Below are 17,488 nucleotides of genomic sequence, written 5' to 3'. Positions count from 1 at the left end.
TCCACTAGTGTGTCATAAACACAGGAAACAGTAGGCTACTTTGTGTGTGTGTGTGTGTGTGTGTGTATTTTGTTTGTTTTTGTGGTTAAGGGTAGAAAATATTTCCTGAATTGTAACTTATTCCTATTTTACCTCATTTAGCTGTAGACAGAAAAAGGGAAGAAGAAATTGGAATTCACATTAATCATTGCACACCTCCAATGTAGATGCAGAAAATTTGAGGGAAAAAATGCATCTGATCATAACTGAGGAATTAAGTCAAACTGAAATTCTCTCTCTATATAAATTTCTTCCATTCCAAACACTTAGTATACCTGTATGGTTTTAAGGCTATTAGGTTAAGAAGACATTGCATAAAAGGTTAATATGTGTAATTGTGTTAAAATTTATATTCTCAAGTTTCCTGCTGGATCTGGTTGTTAAGGAAAACAAGTATCTCAGCCATAACCCCCAATAAATACTATTTGATGAGGGTGTTTAGTCTGCAAAGCCTCAGATTTATGTCTAAATCCATTCATGCCACATCACAGGAGGTAGTGTACACAGCAGCAATGGCATTGCAAACAAGGCTTTCTTCTCTAATCCCATGACTATTTTTGCTCTACAATGGCTTTCCCTGTTGGGCTGCCATTAAGAGTTGCAAAGATTTTAGAGCCTTAATGATGCAGCATGAATCCCTTTCTCTGAAATACAAATAGAGCTGCGGAACTCAGATTGTGAAAAGTACAGCAGTAATCTGACAACTCCTTGGCATGCAATACACAATTTTGGCAATAGACATCTTGCTGAGAAAGGTCACCTCCTGCAATAAAAAGCTAAGGTGTTCAAGGAGTTAGCTTTGGAATCATTTTCTAAAATAAATGGGTTTGCTTTCTTTTTTCCCTTTAAGTCCTAGTTACAATTTTGGATTTAGAATACATTCTTTCTCTAAGTACAGCACAGGCAAACAATCTCTTTATTAATGGAGCACTTACCAAGCAGACAACACAGTCTGCTTAATATGGCACTGTGTTAGCTGCTGGGATAAGAATAAAAATAAAATACGGTTCCTATGAAGGAAAAGATTATGAAGATTTACTTTTTCTCTGTTTTTTCTCATGATTATAAAAGAATGAAACATAGTACATTCTGCAGAAAGTAAATTTTGTAAAAACTTTTGCATAGAAATGGAAGAAAATGGAAATGTTTTACACTAAATGTTAACTATGCTCATAACTGGAAGCTTGGGATCTGAGGTGATTTTTATTTTCATTACCTTTTTTAATATTTTCCAAATTTTACATAATTAACTTGTATTAATTTGTTAATGAGGATGCTCAACAAGTCTGATCAGAAACAAAGAAACAAATCAAGAAAAGTTCATTAATGACCTCTCATGTTAGTTTTGTTTCCTAGTGTAATCCATTCTGTATATAGATGTTCTTAATGGTCATTTCTATCACATGTGATATTCCAATGGTTTTTTTTTTTTTGGTTTTGGTGGCTGGCTGGTGTGGGGATCTGAACCCTTGACCTTGGTGTTATCAGCACCACACTCTCCCAAGTGAGCTAACCAGCCAGCCTTCCAATGTTTTTCATTAATTGATTCCCACCAATATCTACAAACTCCCTGCTATCTATGTCTGTCCCAAAGCTTCAGAGAAATTTTTCTGATAGTATCATCTGGCCCATATTTCTCCACATAGTCCTTAAGAACATCAGGAAAATCATCCAGGAAGCCTCCTTCCACCCCAACATCAAAATCACAATGGCCATAACATCTGTAACATCTTTGATCACTTCCTATTTTCCCATTCTTACTGCCCTTCCTCAGTGTAGGTTTCCACCAGGGCAACTGTAATAGCTTTCTAATCAGTTGCCCTGCATTTACCTACTGACCTCCCTCTGCCCCCTTATGTATGTAGGTACACAAACTTTTTTTGTTTGTTTCTTTCTTATTGACCTAAAATCAAACTCCTTCCATGGCAAGCAAGAACATTCTAATTCCATATCCAAAGCCTATTTTCCAGATAAGTTATATATAAATTATTTTTCCTTGCTCATATTTCTACATTCTGGTCTCAGTACATTTGCTTATGTTCTATTTTCTCTGGCTCCTTCGTCTATCTTACCTTTCAAAATGTTACCTACCTTCTAAGCACCAGCCCCCTTCATGACATTTTCCTTGATTATACTTCCCAGAAACACGTCCTCCTTCCTCTGAATTCCCAAGGCCCTTCCTAACTTATGTTCTAGATCTTTCACCATACTTTTCTCATCCCCACTATTGGACTTTACTACACAAAGGGTGGGGCCTATGTATCACTCATCTTTGAATCCCTCAGAGTATCTTGCACATAAGACTGCTTGATGTTGCATGACTGCTAAGCACTGAAGGAACTTTTAAATACTAAAACACATCAATTTTGAATACCTAGAGAACATCAAATTCAGCACAGAAGCTCTCATTCTAAAAGTAGTACCTGAACTGGTCCATTAAAAAGTAGATGAATTCCTTTATTTCATCTGCATGACTGAAGCTAGGAAGATGAGCTCCCAGTGCTTGGCAGAACCTTTCAGCTTCTTCCCAGTTCCTCTTTCTCACGATTCTTTCTACATGGAATACCTTAACAAAATATTATGGTAATTTGTTTTCTGGTATAATCATAAAGTTTATATAGTTTTAAAGTCAATTATAGTCAAATGTGTAGGCCCCTGAAATGGATACTTATAGGTTTAATGAAGGCATGGGCAAATGCACAAATACTGAGACAGAGACAGGTCCTGCAGAAAGTGTCAGCTAGAGGCCAGCACAGGTGCCAGCCACTGTTGTCAGATGGATGGCCTTTCTCAGCCAGGCTGGAGAACTGCTCCAATAAGATACCATGTTCTCCTGCATTCCTAGAACCTTGAAAGATAGAATGAACTAATAGGCAAGGCTGTAAAAGATACATATAAGTGCTTTGGGAGTAGACTTCTGCAAAGAAATGTGCTAAAAACATAATTTTGAATATGAGCCACAGACCTGCACAAGAATAGGACTATTTTCTGATGAAGAAGAATCAAAGAGCAGTCTGTACTGGTGTGCAAACATTGATTGAAGTTGGCAAAACAAAACCTGCCACTGGTTTTTGATGACTAATTTTAGGCCAAAGAAACCACAGTTATTTCAAAAAAAGAGGAGGAAGAAGGGAAGGAGCAGGAGGAAAAGCTGACACTATGGTAGGTTGAATTACTGGTCCTAATTCCTCAATTCCCCATAATATAACTACATGTTCTTGCTATTGCCTCCTGTTGGGTGGAGTACACGTCCCAGTACCTTACCTGGGGGGTAGCCATGTGACTTGTTGTGATCAATGGAATACTAGTGGAAGTCAAGTGAGCAGAGGCTCAAAATGTGCTTATGTGGTTGGGCCTGTCTTTTGGGGCTCCAGTGATTTCCCATGAGAAAAACAAGCCACCATTGGCTGCTTCAGCCTCAGTCTATGTCCTAAATGGAAGGGCAATAGACCCCAGGGTGACAGCCTGAGCCCAGCATACCTGACCTGCAGTTGAAAGCAGAGCTGCTCATTCAAGTCAAACTAGATCAGTCAAACCCTAGCTGACCTGGAGATCTGTGAGCATGAGACTAAATATTTGTTGTCATAGCCACTGTAGTTTGGGGTGATATCTAATGGTTTGTGTGACTAGCTAACTGATACAAACCCCAAAATAAAATTTTTTACATTATAAGAAGTGATGGAACTCTTAATTTGATGATAATAATTAGAGGAATGTGAGAATCATAAGTACAGTGTCAGAATGGCATGCAGCTCACCCAACTTCCCAGAAAAAAAGAACCCTGGGAAAGCCAGTTCTGGCTTTGGTCCTGTTCTTTCAGGCGGGACACATGCAGGGTGTGGGGCTGGGCCGCCTGACACCAGAAGTTCAATGGTACCCTTCCAAGGACGCTGTACTCCCAAGCACTTTAGTTTTGGTTATATATGCCTATGGGGAGCAGCATAATTTGTACAAGGACATGAACTAGGATAGTAGAAAAATAACTTCATTGAAGGATTGGATGAGAATGTTACTTTACCTTATAACAGGAAAGACCTGAGGGGAAACTATGCCAGCCTGCAGGACAGAGGCCATCAGGCTTGGGGGCTGCTTCTTCAGGCTCAAGGGGTCCACTTATTTTCTTGCAAATTGAAAGTGCTCTGAAGCTTCTGCAGTCCTTCACCTCCCACTTTCCAAGAAACTTTCCAGTAGACATAGCCACACACCCGCCTGGAGAAGCTGGGATTGAGTTGGAAAGTGTAATTAAAAATTAACATTTTAAAGTTCAAACATTTTTGAGTTTTTCTACTCTTTACCTGAGCCAAGATGAGGAGAGAGAATAGGGAAAAAATGAAACAAAGAGAGGAAAGAAATGTGTTGTTCAGAGTAATAATAATGATGATGATGATGGGTAATACAGAGAAGTGTTTACAATTTATTACATACTATTCTAAAAGGATTAAATTAATTAATCCTCATAACAAACCTATAGAGTGTATTATATCGTCATAACTAAGGTATAGTCAAGATTAGGTGACCTGTCCAAGGTCACAGAATTAGTAAGTGGTTAGCCCAGGATTTGAACCCAGGAGGTCTTGCTTCCAGAGCTGTACCCTAAACCACTATGCTGCTCAAGACAGTGTTTAAAATTAGCTTAACAACTCTGAGCAATTTTTAAGCAACTTAGTAAACCTCCAATCAAAACTCTCGCAGATTCAGATCCAAAGGAAGACCTGGAACAATAAAGGTAGGAGGAGGTATGTGGTAACATACATTCATTTACTGTTTATTTTATGACAGTCATAATTTTATTTATTTGTGATAACATTAAAGGTAGTTTGTATTATCAGATCCATTTTCCAGATGAATACTAAGACTTGCTTACAATCATTGTTAGTGAGTGGTAGAGCTTTTATTTATTTGTGATAACATTAAAGGTAGTTTGTATTATCAGATCCATTTTCCAGATGAACACTAAGACTTGCTTACAATCATTGTTAGTGAGTGGTAGAGCTGGTATTTGAACCCAGATTTATCTTGCAAAATGCCACGCTCTGTTTTCCATTATATCACACTGCATGAAGTGGGAAGAAGACAAAAAGACTTGCATACATTGGAAAGTAATGAGGACAACTTCTATTCCACCAAACAGAGAAGCTTATGGTCTCATGCTTACACATGGACAGCAAGAAGAATGAGGAACCAGGAAAAATAGTCCCTGCTACCCTGGATAGGTGTGCTATTTTTTCCCTGTTCTGTCTCCCTATCCATGGCTTGCCCACAATAGACCAAGTTGGCTGAAGCTGGGAGTAATAATGGTAAGGAGAGTTTAATGGAAGTCCTTCTGACCATAGAACTGAGGGAACAGCCATGGTAGCTACTTCCTGAGAACCTCTCCAACCACTAAGGCTTGGCCATGAAGAATATGACCTTTAAGATGTCTGAGGGCCTATAAAAGAAATCTGTGTGTCTTATCTATTAGAATATTTCTAATTTCAGATGAGATTTAACCAGGATTAGCATCTGTATCCTCAACTCCTATAAGTAAAAAGATGACTTTGTTATTATCAATACCACTCATATTGATGGTGATGATCATGTGTCACAAATTTTATGGGCATTCCCTATTTGAAACACTATGCTCAATTATAAGCTCATATGTTCCAATTTCTGTGTTATAAAAAATGGTCTTCATGATCACATTAGATCAACACAAGAAAATATAAATAGTTCAAAGGGAGGAGAATACTTTGTAACTGATGTATTATTCAAAGCCAAAATCCTCTAAATAGCACTGGCTTGGAAATCAGGAGATCTGGATATTACTAATTCAATAACTAGATGACCTTTGTCAAGTAAATAACCTTAGAATCTCTGTTTTCTCAGCTCTAAAGTCAGAAGGGACTTCTGATGTCCTTTCTGGCTCGAATGTTCTGATACTATGGCAAATTATGGTTAATGCTTTAGGCTGGATGCAGAAAGATGAACTAACTTCAAGAATGAATAATTCCTACAATATACTAACTTCTTAATTCTTTCCCATTGAGAATAACAGAAATAAACACATTCAATTTGAAGAAAGAAGTTTAAGAAGCATGCTTTAGGCTGGATGCAGAAAGATGAACTAACTTCAAGAATGAATAATTCCTACAATATATTAACTTCTTAATTCTTTCCCATTGAGAATAACAGAAATAAACACATTCAATTTGAAGAAAGAAGTTTAAGAAGGAGAGAGATGAAAATGTAAAGTGTTTCACAATGAAGCTTCTAGATTGTTTGAGATCTACATAGAAAGTATAAAAAAACACACTGGTGGTTCTAGCTCTGTAATGCTAAATGGTGGTTTTGTAAAACTGAGTTTTCTAATTTCTTTCATTGGATTATCCCAAGGATTTAACAGGGACAACATAGCCACTGCTTCTATTTATAGTTCCACAGATAGGCTCCAGTCCTGAAGATCATCATTTCCCTCACATTTCAAAAGTAAGTGAAGAACATATTTGGGAGAAATGCTGCATTTCACTAGTCACTGTATTCTACTACTTTAAAAGCCAAGACACTCACCTGGCTCGAGAAAATTCCAGTTGGAAAAGGTCACAGCCTGCTTTATTCCACCAACAGTTGCCCAACTATACTCTCCACGTGAATCTACATCTCTCAGCCCAGTCCAGAAGTATTTTCTTAGAGATTTATCATACTTTTTCATCATATCATTCAAGTATTCTTGCTCAAATCTACAAAAGAAGGATCAAATTGGCAAATACTTTACAATGACTGAATTAATTTGAAAACGTACCTTTTTCTTAGGAAGATTATTTAGCAAAGAACACAGAGTTAAAACTTTACTAGTACATGCTTACTAATGGTCACACCTGCTAGTGACAGTCAGATTGCAGTCTGTTCCAAAAGGGACCTCATCTTTGTAAATCTTGTAACAGGTTTCACCATGTCTCTTCCAGCCCTAAATTAGAGGAGAAATATTGTCACACTGTTTCCTGACATAATGATGTCCCCCCTCTGATAAGCAAGTTTTTGCTACATTGACACCATCTTACAACTTGTGGAAATTGAGGACATGGCCAGTGAATTCATGCATGTGATGAGGGTGGGATGAAATTTCATAGATAACCTCCACAAGATTGAACCTGAGTCAGACAGAAAGTGTGGCTTAATTCTCTTTACCCTTAGTGTCTGGCTCATCATAAGAGTATAACAGTTGTTGGTTGAATTATTTTTGAACAGGAATAATATCAGTGGGGGAAGTAAAGATATCAGCACTGAGGATAGTAATCATATAAATTTTTAAAGAAATTCATGAACAGGTAACTCCTTTTCCTTCTGTAAGAATGCCAATATGCTATGATTTACTGCCTTTTAACTTGCTCTAATGTAAATGAACACAAGCTAGTAATTTCTTCTATTTTCCAAGTCTGAATTGTTTTAAGTCTCAACTACCATCTCTAACCAAGAAGGTGTACTACCGCTTATGAAACATGACAGAGATTTCACGTACCTCATCAGGAGGACACATCTTATCAGATTTTGCATCATTCAGTTTTTCTCCCTTTTTCTTACATACATATTTAAGTTTTTCTTCACATGATTGGACTTTCCACTGACCTAGCTTTTAAAAAAAGAGACAAAAAAATTTGCCGACAAAAGAAATTATTTGCCATATATTTAGATTAAACTCACAAAAACTAAGAGAATGAGAGAGACAGAAAATGAGCAAAAAAGAGAGAGAGAATGAATGTAGACAAATGACTGAATGTGAGGACACATTTTAGAAAATGTTACCCAACAGGCCTGCAAGGTATGGCTCACAACCTGTGGACTCAGCATCACTCAAGGTCAGAGTGTGGATGAATTTCATTTTCTTATAAGCAACACTAAAACTATCAAAGGACACTCAGAATAGAAGTTAATAGAATAGAAGAATAGGAGAGAAGCACTATAAACAGTTGCCAGCATTCTAGACTTCTTCCATATGACAAAGACTGTCCACAAGTTAAAAATTTGGGGGCACATCAACTAACCACCCTCAGTTTCCTCATACGTAAAATGATGATGGTGGTTAGAATAGCTACTCTCAAGAATTATAGATCAAATTTTCTGTAAATTCTACATCAGCCTAGACCTCAAAGTTCTCTCTTTCAAATAAGCTACTTAACATTAACTTTGCTTAACTGGCAAAGTCACTCTGCTTTCTTCAAACTACATTTTAATAAGTCAATTGTGATAAAGGTCAGTTTCAAACATTGGAACACCATCTAGGTGTGCTGTCAGTTCACTCCTGCACATGGGACCTCATTTCCATCTTTGATACTCTTCTAAAGACATTTTGGATAGCCTTTTAAATAGAGCACAAAATGTGACACCTTTCTAAATACATCTTTACTATGGAAACACTTCTAAATACATATAACATTTATTGCTTCTGCTTAAGTCTCTCTAGACGTCTGTGTGACACGTTATCCTTAAAACCAATTAGGAGGCCACAACAAAGTGATACAAACAAAAAAATGGAGGTATATATATATTCTTTCTGCTTAAGACACAGCCTATTTTGGGCTCTTAACTAAAGTATGTTTGATACATGTTTAGGCATTCTATAGGATTAAGGTGTATTCTGAACAAAGTTAGCCCTAAGTTTTAAATAAATTTATTTTTTCATCTCTCAAAATAGGATTAATATAAAACTTAATCTGAACATGAATTCAGAAGATGAGATTTTTCAGGTTAATTGAGCTACATGTGAAATATCACACGGAAGGCAGAAAGGTGAATGGAGATTCTGTTCCTGAGAAAAAGCAGGTTACTAGAACCAATCTGGTAAAAAAATCTGAGTTCGGAAGGGATTCTTTGCAACTGTTTCACATCAGAGCAGATGCTCTCAGACAGGAAGTTAATTGCTTATTTAGTAATTGCTTTTATTTACCTTTTTTCAGTAGCTATCAGAAAGACAACCTACAGGGCTCTTACCTTTTATTTTCTTTCCCAGTTTATCAGATATCCCAACCAAAGCCATCTTAATATTATTATTAGGTAGAACAAGAACATAAACTGCAGGAGGTTTCCTACCTTTCCTAAATAGGAAGCACAATTGGGAGTCTTATTATAAGGAACATTTGGCTCATTCTCATCCCAATATGTTAGAGTAACTTCAGTACCATCTGACCACTGAAATAAAGCTGGTGTATTTATGTTCTTAAGGCCTATCCATATTTCTTCTTTAGCATCTAAAAGAAAGAAATGTTTTACTTGGTTTTACTCAATTACAAACTTCAATATTACATCGTCACTGGTTTTTACATTCTCATAAGGGGTTTTGAGACCCAAAATGTATCTTTAATTAGCCTATTACAATGTTGATAAGGCAGACAGGTTGGGTAATGAAGGCTGTTCAAGCCACTTATGCAGGTAGTGTACACAGGTAGAACAGATCTGTAGTCTGGGTGTGTCTGATATCTGGAGCAGATGAACTTTGATTCATGAGGGTTAGTGAAATTCCACAAATAAAATCATAGACATCCTAATTAAAATAGAAATATTGTCCACTGCAGTCCTGGAATGACTATGCTGCCTTCACATGTAAAACAGTTAGCACCATGCTGGCACAGAATAGGAATCTACAAGCAGCTATTATTATTAGTGAATCCTAGGAAGAGGTCATAATATTGGCAGTCTAATGTATTTTTGTTTACCAGTCTTTATTTTTCAAATAATACAAAAATGGAATAATTAGTTAAATAGAACTTACTTTTTGAGAAGAGGGAGATAATTCAATCAATGTTTGTTCCATCACATTGGTAGCCACTAGGCACATGTGGCTATTTAAATCCAAATGTAAAGTAATTAAAATTAAATATAAGTGACAATTCAGTTCCTCAGTTGCCCTAGCTACATTTCAACTGCTCAAAACATGTGGCTGATGGCAACTGTACTTAACAGTGCAGGTTATAGAACAGTTCCATCACCACAGAAAATCCTATTAGACAGCACTGACCTATAGGATCAAATTGTAAGTTTTTCATTCCTACTAAGAGTCTGAAAATATGGATACTTTAAAATGTCTTAAGCCTCTCAAATAGGATATTTTTAAAACTTACCCCCATTATGGAGTTTTGTGACAGCCACTTCCACATCTGCTAAAGAATGAATGCTGATTAGGTCACTACTGAAGGCTCTGCATTTCATATGTGCCTTATCCCAGGAATCACTTTCATTTGCCAGCAGATAGCAAAATCCATTATTTGGCAGCCAGCCTGCATCACAGCGGGTATCTGAATACGTCCAGACATCTGGGGGGAAAGCAGCTATTTATATTCCAGGAAAGATACATCTATTTTGAATCAATAACATTGAAAAAATTTTTTTTCTTGAATCGTAAGGCTTCTGGGAAACTGGGGAGTACTGTCAGATAGTACAGTGACATGAATTTATGTGGTACCTAATGTATGCATGGCATCATAAGAATTCCTGCAGGGACTCAGATAATGATGTGACTTTAATATGATACAAATGTGCTATGTGGCTGGGCACAAACTAGTTTAAGGGGTGTAGATAGAATCAAGGGAGGGACTGCCCTTAGTACTAGTAGACAGAAGGAAGGCATGGGGTAAACCAGTTGCTGACAAATCTTTTCCTAGGTATGGGATTTGTTAGGTTCCTCCTTTGAGAAAATTACAATGAGGTTGAGCCTCTTTTTCTTGTATGGCCAGCTTAGCAAGAGGATGTGCATTAATGCTCCCTGTGGAACAAACGACAGGCAGAGATTCAAGAAACAGAATAAGACATTTATATGCTGTACACCCTAGAGATGGCAGCAACAGAGGGAAAGGGCAAAGGGCATCTCCGGACCTCTTCTTTCCTCCTCTCTCCTGAACAGATGGTCCTCATGGAATTAGTGATTCTTTGTTTTGACTATGATAAAACTCACAAGTGAAGGCCTAATCTTTCCAGATTAGAGAAAAAGAGTCAGTTATAAAACCACACAAAATACTTCTACCCCCATTAACAAAACTAGAAAGTGGTTCAGTTCCTCAGACTTCACTGTTCAGAACCACTTGGAACATCTGTTGTAAGAAAACATGGCATCTTAAAAATGTGGACAGTTTGGTTTTTACTAAAGAATAAGATTCAGGTTCAGCTAGCCTCTCACACTTACAAGATAACTCAATTAACTTTAAGGTTCTGAAATAGCATTTATTATTACTATTATATTTTACAATTATGATAAAGGAACAGAGGAAAAAACAACCCACAAATGAACTTAAAACAATCATTTTCATATTTCAGTCTTTGTCTCTATGAATACATATTTTTACAAGGTTAAAATGATAAGTAGGCATATCATTTTGTTCTGCTCTTTGTAGTTTCCTGCTGGCACAGTTATTTTAATAAATGCATATTATTCAATCATGTGGAAACATCATGATTTACTTAATAACTGCTACTGCAAGATATTTACATAATCTTCATCAGTCACTCTAGTTTATTCTCATTTGTGCTGACTCTTCCATTATGCCTTATGTTGTATGGACTAAATTTAGTTTGAATCAATGTGGAAGATAAATGTTCATTTCTCCCTATTATCTTAAAATACTCCCCTACATTCTTTATTCTATGTATCTATTTTTTCTTATAAAAATTGCTTTAGGCTCCTTTTTGGATGACAAGACATTTGGATGCTTTATTCCCTGTCTCCATAGTTTCCTAAAGCAGGACATTTTACAGTCACCCTTTTTCCTCCTAGCTTTGAGTATGGCTTTTTTTCTCATTCAGTGAGGATTTAATCAAATACCAGGTATACGTTGGGCCCTGTGCTTGGCAGTCAGGGCACCCCTCTTCTCCATTCTTTCGAAAACTCCTCAAACTTCTTTGTTCCTCAAAAACTTCAGCTGTTCTTCTGTCTCTCTCACCCCCAAACTCCCTGGAAAAGCCGCCACTTGTCACATTTTGGCCTTCTTCACCTCTCCTTTTTTACCTGATTTTTCAATACAAAGACCTAATAAACCCTCCTGAAAAAGAGAGAATAAGAGGGGCCGAGCATGGCAGGGCAGAGGTGTGAAAGCCTGGGAATACTCCTGCATCCACAGGTCTCGACTCATCAGAGGCACGAAAGACACAACATCTGTCCCTGTAGCCGTCATTCTCAGGCTTGGACACACAAATTGCTAGGCCCCACCCCTAGAATTTCTGATTCAATAAATCTGGGGTGGGTCCTAGGAATTTGCATTTCTAGCAGGTGTAGGTGATGCTGATGCTCTTGATCTGGGGGCCATGCTTTGGGAACTTCTGCTCTAGAGGAAAATAAGCCACCTGTGAACAGAAATATATTTCCTGTCTAGAATATCTCTGCCTTCTTCTGGGCATATATGTATTTTTACTTGATATTCTTCATTGCCTTAACCAAAGCTTTATTTGTATACAGTTGATAATATCTAACCACAGGGTTAAAAGTCAAATACTTTTCTGCATTGGCAGTATCTGGTGAAGGAAAGGTGGAAATAGATGTCTGAAATGGATCTACTTCAAATACTTTTCTGCATTGGCAGTATCTGGTGAAGGAAAGGTGGAAATAGATGTCTGAAATGGATCTACTTGACTTCACAAAACTATTATTTTAAGACCAATCTGTATGAGGAAGTGAGAAAGGTACCTGTTAACTCCACTGTATTATTTAATGGTTTCCTGCAGATGGTCAAATACTTTTCTGCATTGGCAGTATCTGGTGAAGGAAAGGTGGAAATAGATGTCTGAAACGGATCTACTTGACTTCACAAAACTATTATTTTAAGACCAATCTGTATGAGTAAGTGAGAAAGGTACCTGTTAACTCCACTGTATTATTTAATGGTTTCCTGCAGATGTAGGGCAGTTGAGCTTCACAGGAAAAACTCTGCCACAGACCAGACTCGGCATCCATTCTTGCACAGCTTGATCCACCTATTACAGGTGCACTAGGCATATCTTAAAAGGTAGGGTTTTCAAAGAGTTAAAAAAAAAAAGGAAGTTAAGACCAGGACAGTCATTAGAAAAAATAATTTATATTCCTAATTTTCTGCTTTTATGGGAACTCATAGTATAGTTAAAATTTTTAACTAAATTGAAATGTATAAGCCCCAATGGAACAATCATATACTTAAATAGAAGGGTACTTCAAAAAGTTCGTGGAAAAATAGAATTGAAAGATAATACAAATCTTTCAGTGAACTTTTTGAAGTACCCTTGTATGTCATTCTGCTAAAATATAGGATACAGGGGGGGAAAACACTCTGATATATTGTAATTTTAAAAACAAAAAACAAGGGCCGGCCCGGTGGCGCATTGAAGAGTGCGCCACTTGGGAGCGTGGCGGCGCTCCCGCTGAGGGTTCAGATCCATATGGAGACCGGTTCCTGCTCACTGGCTGAGCGCGGTGCGGGTGCAACACCGAGGGTTGAGATCCCGTTGCCGGTCCCTGGTACAGGCGCGACACCAAGGGTTGCGATCCCATTACCGGTCAGTAAAAAAGACAAAAAGGAAAAAAAAAAAAACCCCAAAAACAAACCTCTGTCCCCAAATGACTTCCATGTCAAATCTCATGCTCAGTAGCTCTTAACCTGCTATTCCACATAGTAAAAATATTAATTTATAACTTTGTAATGCCTTTAATGCCTTGAATTAAAGATTAAATTACCTTTAAAGATTCTATTTACTGAGATAACAGAGTATTAATTTACTTAATAGTAAGGAAATTTAGTAAACTAAATTAACTAAAATGGCTAATGGGGTATATTTTATTGCACTTAACCTGTTTTTCCTATATGTGGGAAGGAACCTTTTGCACTGAAGTTAGGATTAACTTTTAGGCTCTACATTTGTCAGATGAAACACAACATGGGTAAGTCATAGACATGTCAAGTCTCCTAAGGGACACAGAATGGCTCCTGGGCCATCTGGTAGGGCTCATTCTGCTCTTCCCTGAAAATGCAGTGTTGCAACAAAAGCTCAGTTGCCCACGGTGTGGTTCAACTTGACTATAACAGTACTGTAATTAAGAATGGCTTAGGAAAAAATATTCTTCTGAGATGTAACCATAAGAGTTGTCAAGATATAAAACTTCTATAAACTCTCTGTGAGCGGGAACTCTTTATTTTTGAAACTTTTGCTCTGTGCAACATGACTGGGGGAAGGAGCAGTTACCTGGGTCCCAGTTGAGAAAGTTTAATGGCTTGTGGTTTGACCATTCCCAGCCTCTAGCAGAGTACAGCTGATTTAAGCCAATCCAGAAAATTCTAGCAATGCCTTCTTTTTCTGTAAGAATTACATAATTTTAAAAAGTGACAACATTATCTAAGTTATTACCTAAATCAGACTTAAATTTCTACTAATAGCAAAAAAAAAAAAAAAAAAAAAAATCTGAAGGCCTTGATTATAAGGCAGGAATCCCTATAGGAAGCTGTCTATGCAACAAAGGCAGGTGATACTGATAGACGACAACACTTCAGACTACTGAGAAACCCAAAGGCTAATAAGTTAATTTAATTCTCCTTTCCCATTAGCTTGTGCAATTCTCTTTCTTCTAAGGTAAGAAGAGAATCTTCTCAGAGTAGCCGTTTCATTATTTTTAACCCTTTTGTGCTTATATAGAAGATTTATCAAATACAGTTTCCACTGTACATACAGATTTTGAAGATTTGATTGTATTCTAGATTGACAGTCTAAATTCATTAAACACATATTTTAATGCCAAGTACTAGAGTATAAAAACTAAAATGACAAAATCCCTGCCCTCAAGAGAATTTCAATCTAGTAGAAGGAAACAGATATAGATCCCCCAAATGATAAAGTTTTTCTGGTACTGGGTCAGAAATACAGGTCAGAACTGTATCATAGGCAATGGGATATACAGCTCTAGAGTCCAAAAGAATATTTAGGCTGGAGCTACAGAATGCACATGCACACACACATGTATACACATATGCTACAGTGAGATGCATCATTCAAATACATTATTTGACAACCAGATGCCATCAGCAAAAAAGGGAAAGAAGCACAAAAAATTTAAATAGTGAAACCAATTGACGGTGTGCCGTTCAATGTGCATATGCCCACAAAAAATGAATGCAATCATGCTTGTACGGGTCCGTGTATATTGGAAAAAGAAAGAGAAGAATGTGCAAATGACTGTAAGGTTTTTCACCACTGTCTAGGAAGTCAACAGCATTATTCAGGAACCTGGTAAGACTTCATCAGTAACATCTTCCTCATTAGTAAAAGAAGTCCTGGAAACTACGACATGTTTCTGGTACTCCAGAATCAACCATACCATGATATTCAGAATTCCTTCATTTATTTCTACCTGGGATACTATGGCAAAACAATCCTTCCCATCCACCCCAAGTTCAACACCATCCCTTCCATGAAGCCTTTTCAGATATCCCCAGCAGGAAGTAATCACTCCCTTATATTATAAGATTATTATAGTAAATAATCCTATCACTTACCTGCACATGGCAAGTACACATAATGGAACAAAATGATCTTTTGAAACTGACATGCTCCTGATTAGCTTCATTACCGTGTTCTCTTTGTGATCTGTCTGGATGACTTCACTTGAATCATGGATTTTAAAATTTATGTTGGCAAACACAAATGTTCTTTATATGTCTTTTTTTACCGCTCCCACCCCTTTATACATCTTTTTAATTCACAGGTGATTATGAATGAGAAATGGATAAACTGTAAAGGTCCTGGTCGGATAAATAGAAAGAGCAGAAATTTCTTTTTTTTTTACTGTAAAGGTCCTGGTCGGGTAAATAGAAAGAGCAGAGATTTCTTTTTTTCGTCGTATTCATTGAAATTTCTTAGGTGACCTGGATAATCTGGAGCTAGACTTTTTTTCTATACAAACAGTCCAGGCAAGAAGTTAACCAATCTGAGACTGTGCCTAGCCACATCTTTGCCATCAAGAGATAGATGACTGCTAGCATAAAACTCCATACCTAACGAAATGGGTGAGTCCTCTGAGGTAGATATTTATTGACTGTCCCAGAGACCCCTGTTCAGACCTGACCTTTTACTTCTATATTTCTCTCTCCACAATGAGAGACTACAGGGCTTGATAACTGTCATGCACCTGGAATGAGCCAGAGAAGACTTCTTCTAAAGCAACAGAAAAGCCACAGCCAGCAGGAGCCCTCACCTAGAAGTGTCTTAACCTTGCGGCACTTGTTAAGGTGGCTCAAGGTGAATAACTCCTCAGGATAGAGGCAAATTAGGAAGAATGGAAACAGGCTGTTCCTGCTCTCTTGGGTCCTCTTTTCTAGCTCTAGGATGAATCTGTGGTTAGAGGTCCTAGGAAGGCCAAAGCCACGGGAAATCTGATTCCCAAACAGAATCCAGCAAGCACCTGGAAACCAAATCTACCACCTCTAGGACCCACGTATTAGTAAAACAAAATCAAAGCAAAACTAATTAGGTGCAGGGCAGACAGAAAGTAAAAAGAAAGCTTTTTTAGACTGCATGGGACTTATCTTCAAGAGGTCTGTTTCTGCTTTTTTTCTAGCAATAGATTCCCTAGTTCCACCCACCCACGAGCTACCAAACCTAGAGGTTGCTTGGGAGTAATATTCTCCATTTTGTTCTGCATATGTACAACTCTTATTTCTTATTATTGACTTGATCAAGCACTTTGATTACAAAATCTGTCTGATTCACTTTCGTTGGCTTCACTAGTCCTAGTCCAATGTTTACACATGGTAGTTTTCAGTAAAGGAACACAATATAAATTTCTTTTCAGGATTTGGATACTCTGAGATTTAGATGTTAAAACACAGCTTTCTTGGGTCTTAGGAACCCAACCATCATAATATGGTATATTGATATCTCTAAACGGCTTTCATACTGAAAGGGGAGTTTGAAAACATTAGAAATGGATATACCTCTAAAATTACTGATATGCATAAAATGTGGAGAGTGTTTGACTAGGGGTAGAGGACAGTAAGTCCCTTCATCATATTAGCTCACTTTCGTGAGTTATTAAAACAAACTGATGCATAAAAAATTGTGCAACATTCATTCCTCCAAATGCATCATTAGATTGCATGGTAGAATGCTGATAGTCACACTTTGACACTTTTTTCCTTCATTGAAGTCATCATTTTCCAAATGTCTATATTCTAGGAGACTTAAATTTATTGGCACTTTCCATTCTCGACAATATTTTTTGTAATCCTTCAGTGAGGTCTGGAATAGACTTTCACAGCCAAGCACTAGCCCATTAGGCTTACTTGACAGATTTCCACTCTAGAGGTCTGATTATTCAAGTCCCAAACAATACAGGTAAAAGGTAAAGCTACAGTAAGAAAGGAGGTCTCAATAAAGCTTTAGCCAAAAAGCATGACAAAAGACCAATACACTTTTAATGATAAAAAGAAATAAAGAAAGATATGTAAGAGGAGTAAGTTGTATAATAAAAAAG

At 37.3% G+C, this 17,488-nt stretch overlaps 1 protein-coding gene across 3 annotated transcripts in view; it reads right to left on the bottom strand.

Annotated features, from left to right (window-relative positions):
* The window catches only part of LOC103582238 (CD302 antigen), a 120,765-nt gene that overhangs the window by 86,188 nt on the left and 17,089 nt on the right, over positions 1 to 17,488 (bottom strand). For all 3 annotated transcript variants that reach the window (XM_008563892.1, XM_008563897.1, XM_008563904.1), the window contains exons 5-13: positions 14,209 to 14,319; positions 12,853 to 12,993; positions 10,131 to 10,322; positions 9,103 to 9,260; positions 7,535 to 7,645; positions 6,894 to 6,982; positions 6,586 to 6,755; positions 4,058 to 4,257; positions 2,463 to 2,605 (exon numbers count right to left, since the gene is read on the bottom strand). In XM_008563892.1, coding sequence (XP_008562114.1) covers positions 2,463 to 2,605; positions 4,058 to 4,257; positions 6,586 to 6,755; positions 6,894 to 6,982; positions 7,535 to 7,645; positions 9,103 to 9,260; positions 10,131 to 10,322; positions 12,853 to 12,993; positions 14,209 to 14,319 — 1,315 coding nt within the window. The remainder of the gene's footprint in view (positions 1 to 2,462; positions 2,606 to 4,057; positions 4,258 to 6,585; positions 6,756 to 6,893; positions 6,983 to 7,534; positions 7,646 to 9,102; positions 9,261 to 10,130; positions 10,323 to 12,852; positions 12,994 to 14,208; positions 14,320 to 17,488) is intronic.

This window comes from Galeopterus variegatus, unplaced genomic scaffold, assembly GCF_000696425.1.
Source record: "Galeopterus variegatus unplaced genomic scaffold, G_variegatus-3.0.2 Scaffold178, whole genome shotgun sequence".
Lineage (NCBI taxonomy): Eukaryota > Metazoa > Chordata > Mammalia > Dermoptera > Cynocephalidae > Galeopterus > Galeopterus variegatus.
Note: the sequence above shows the minus strand (reverse complement) of the source record. Positions and strands in the feature narration are given on the sequence as shown.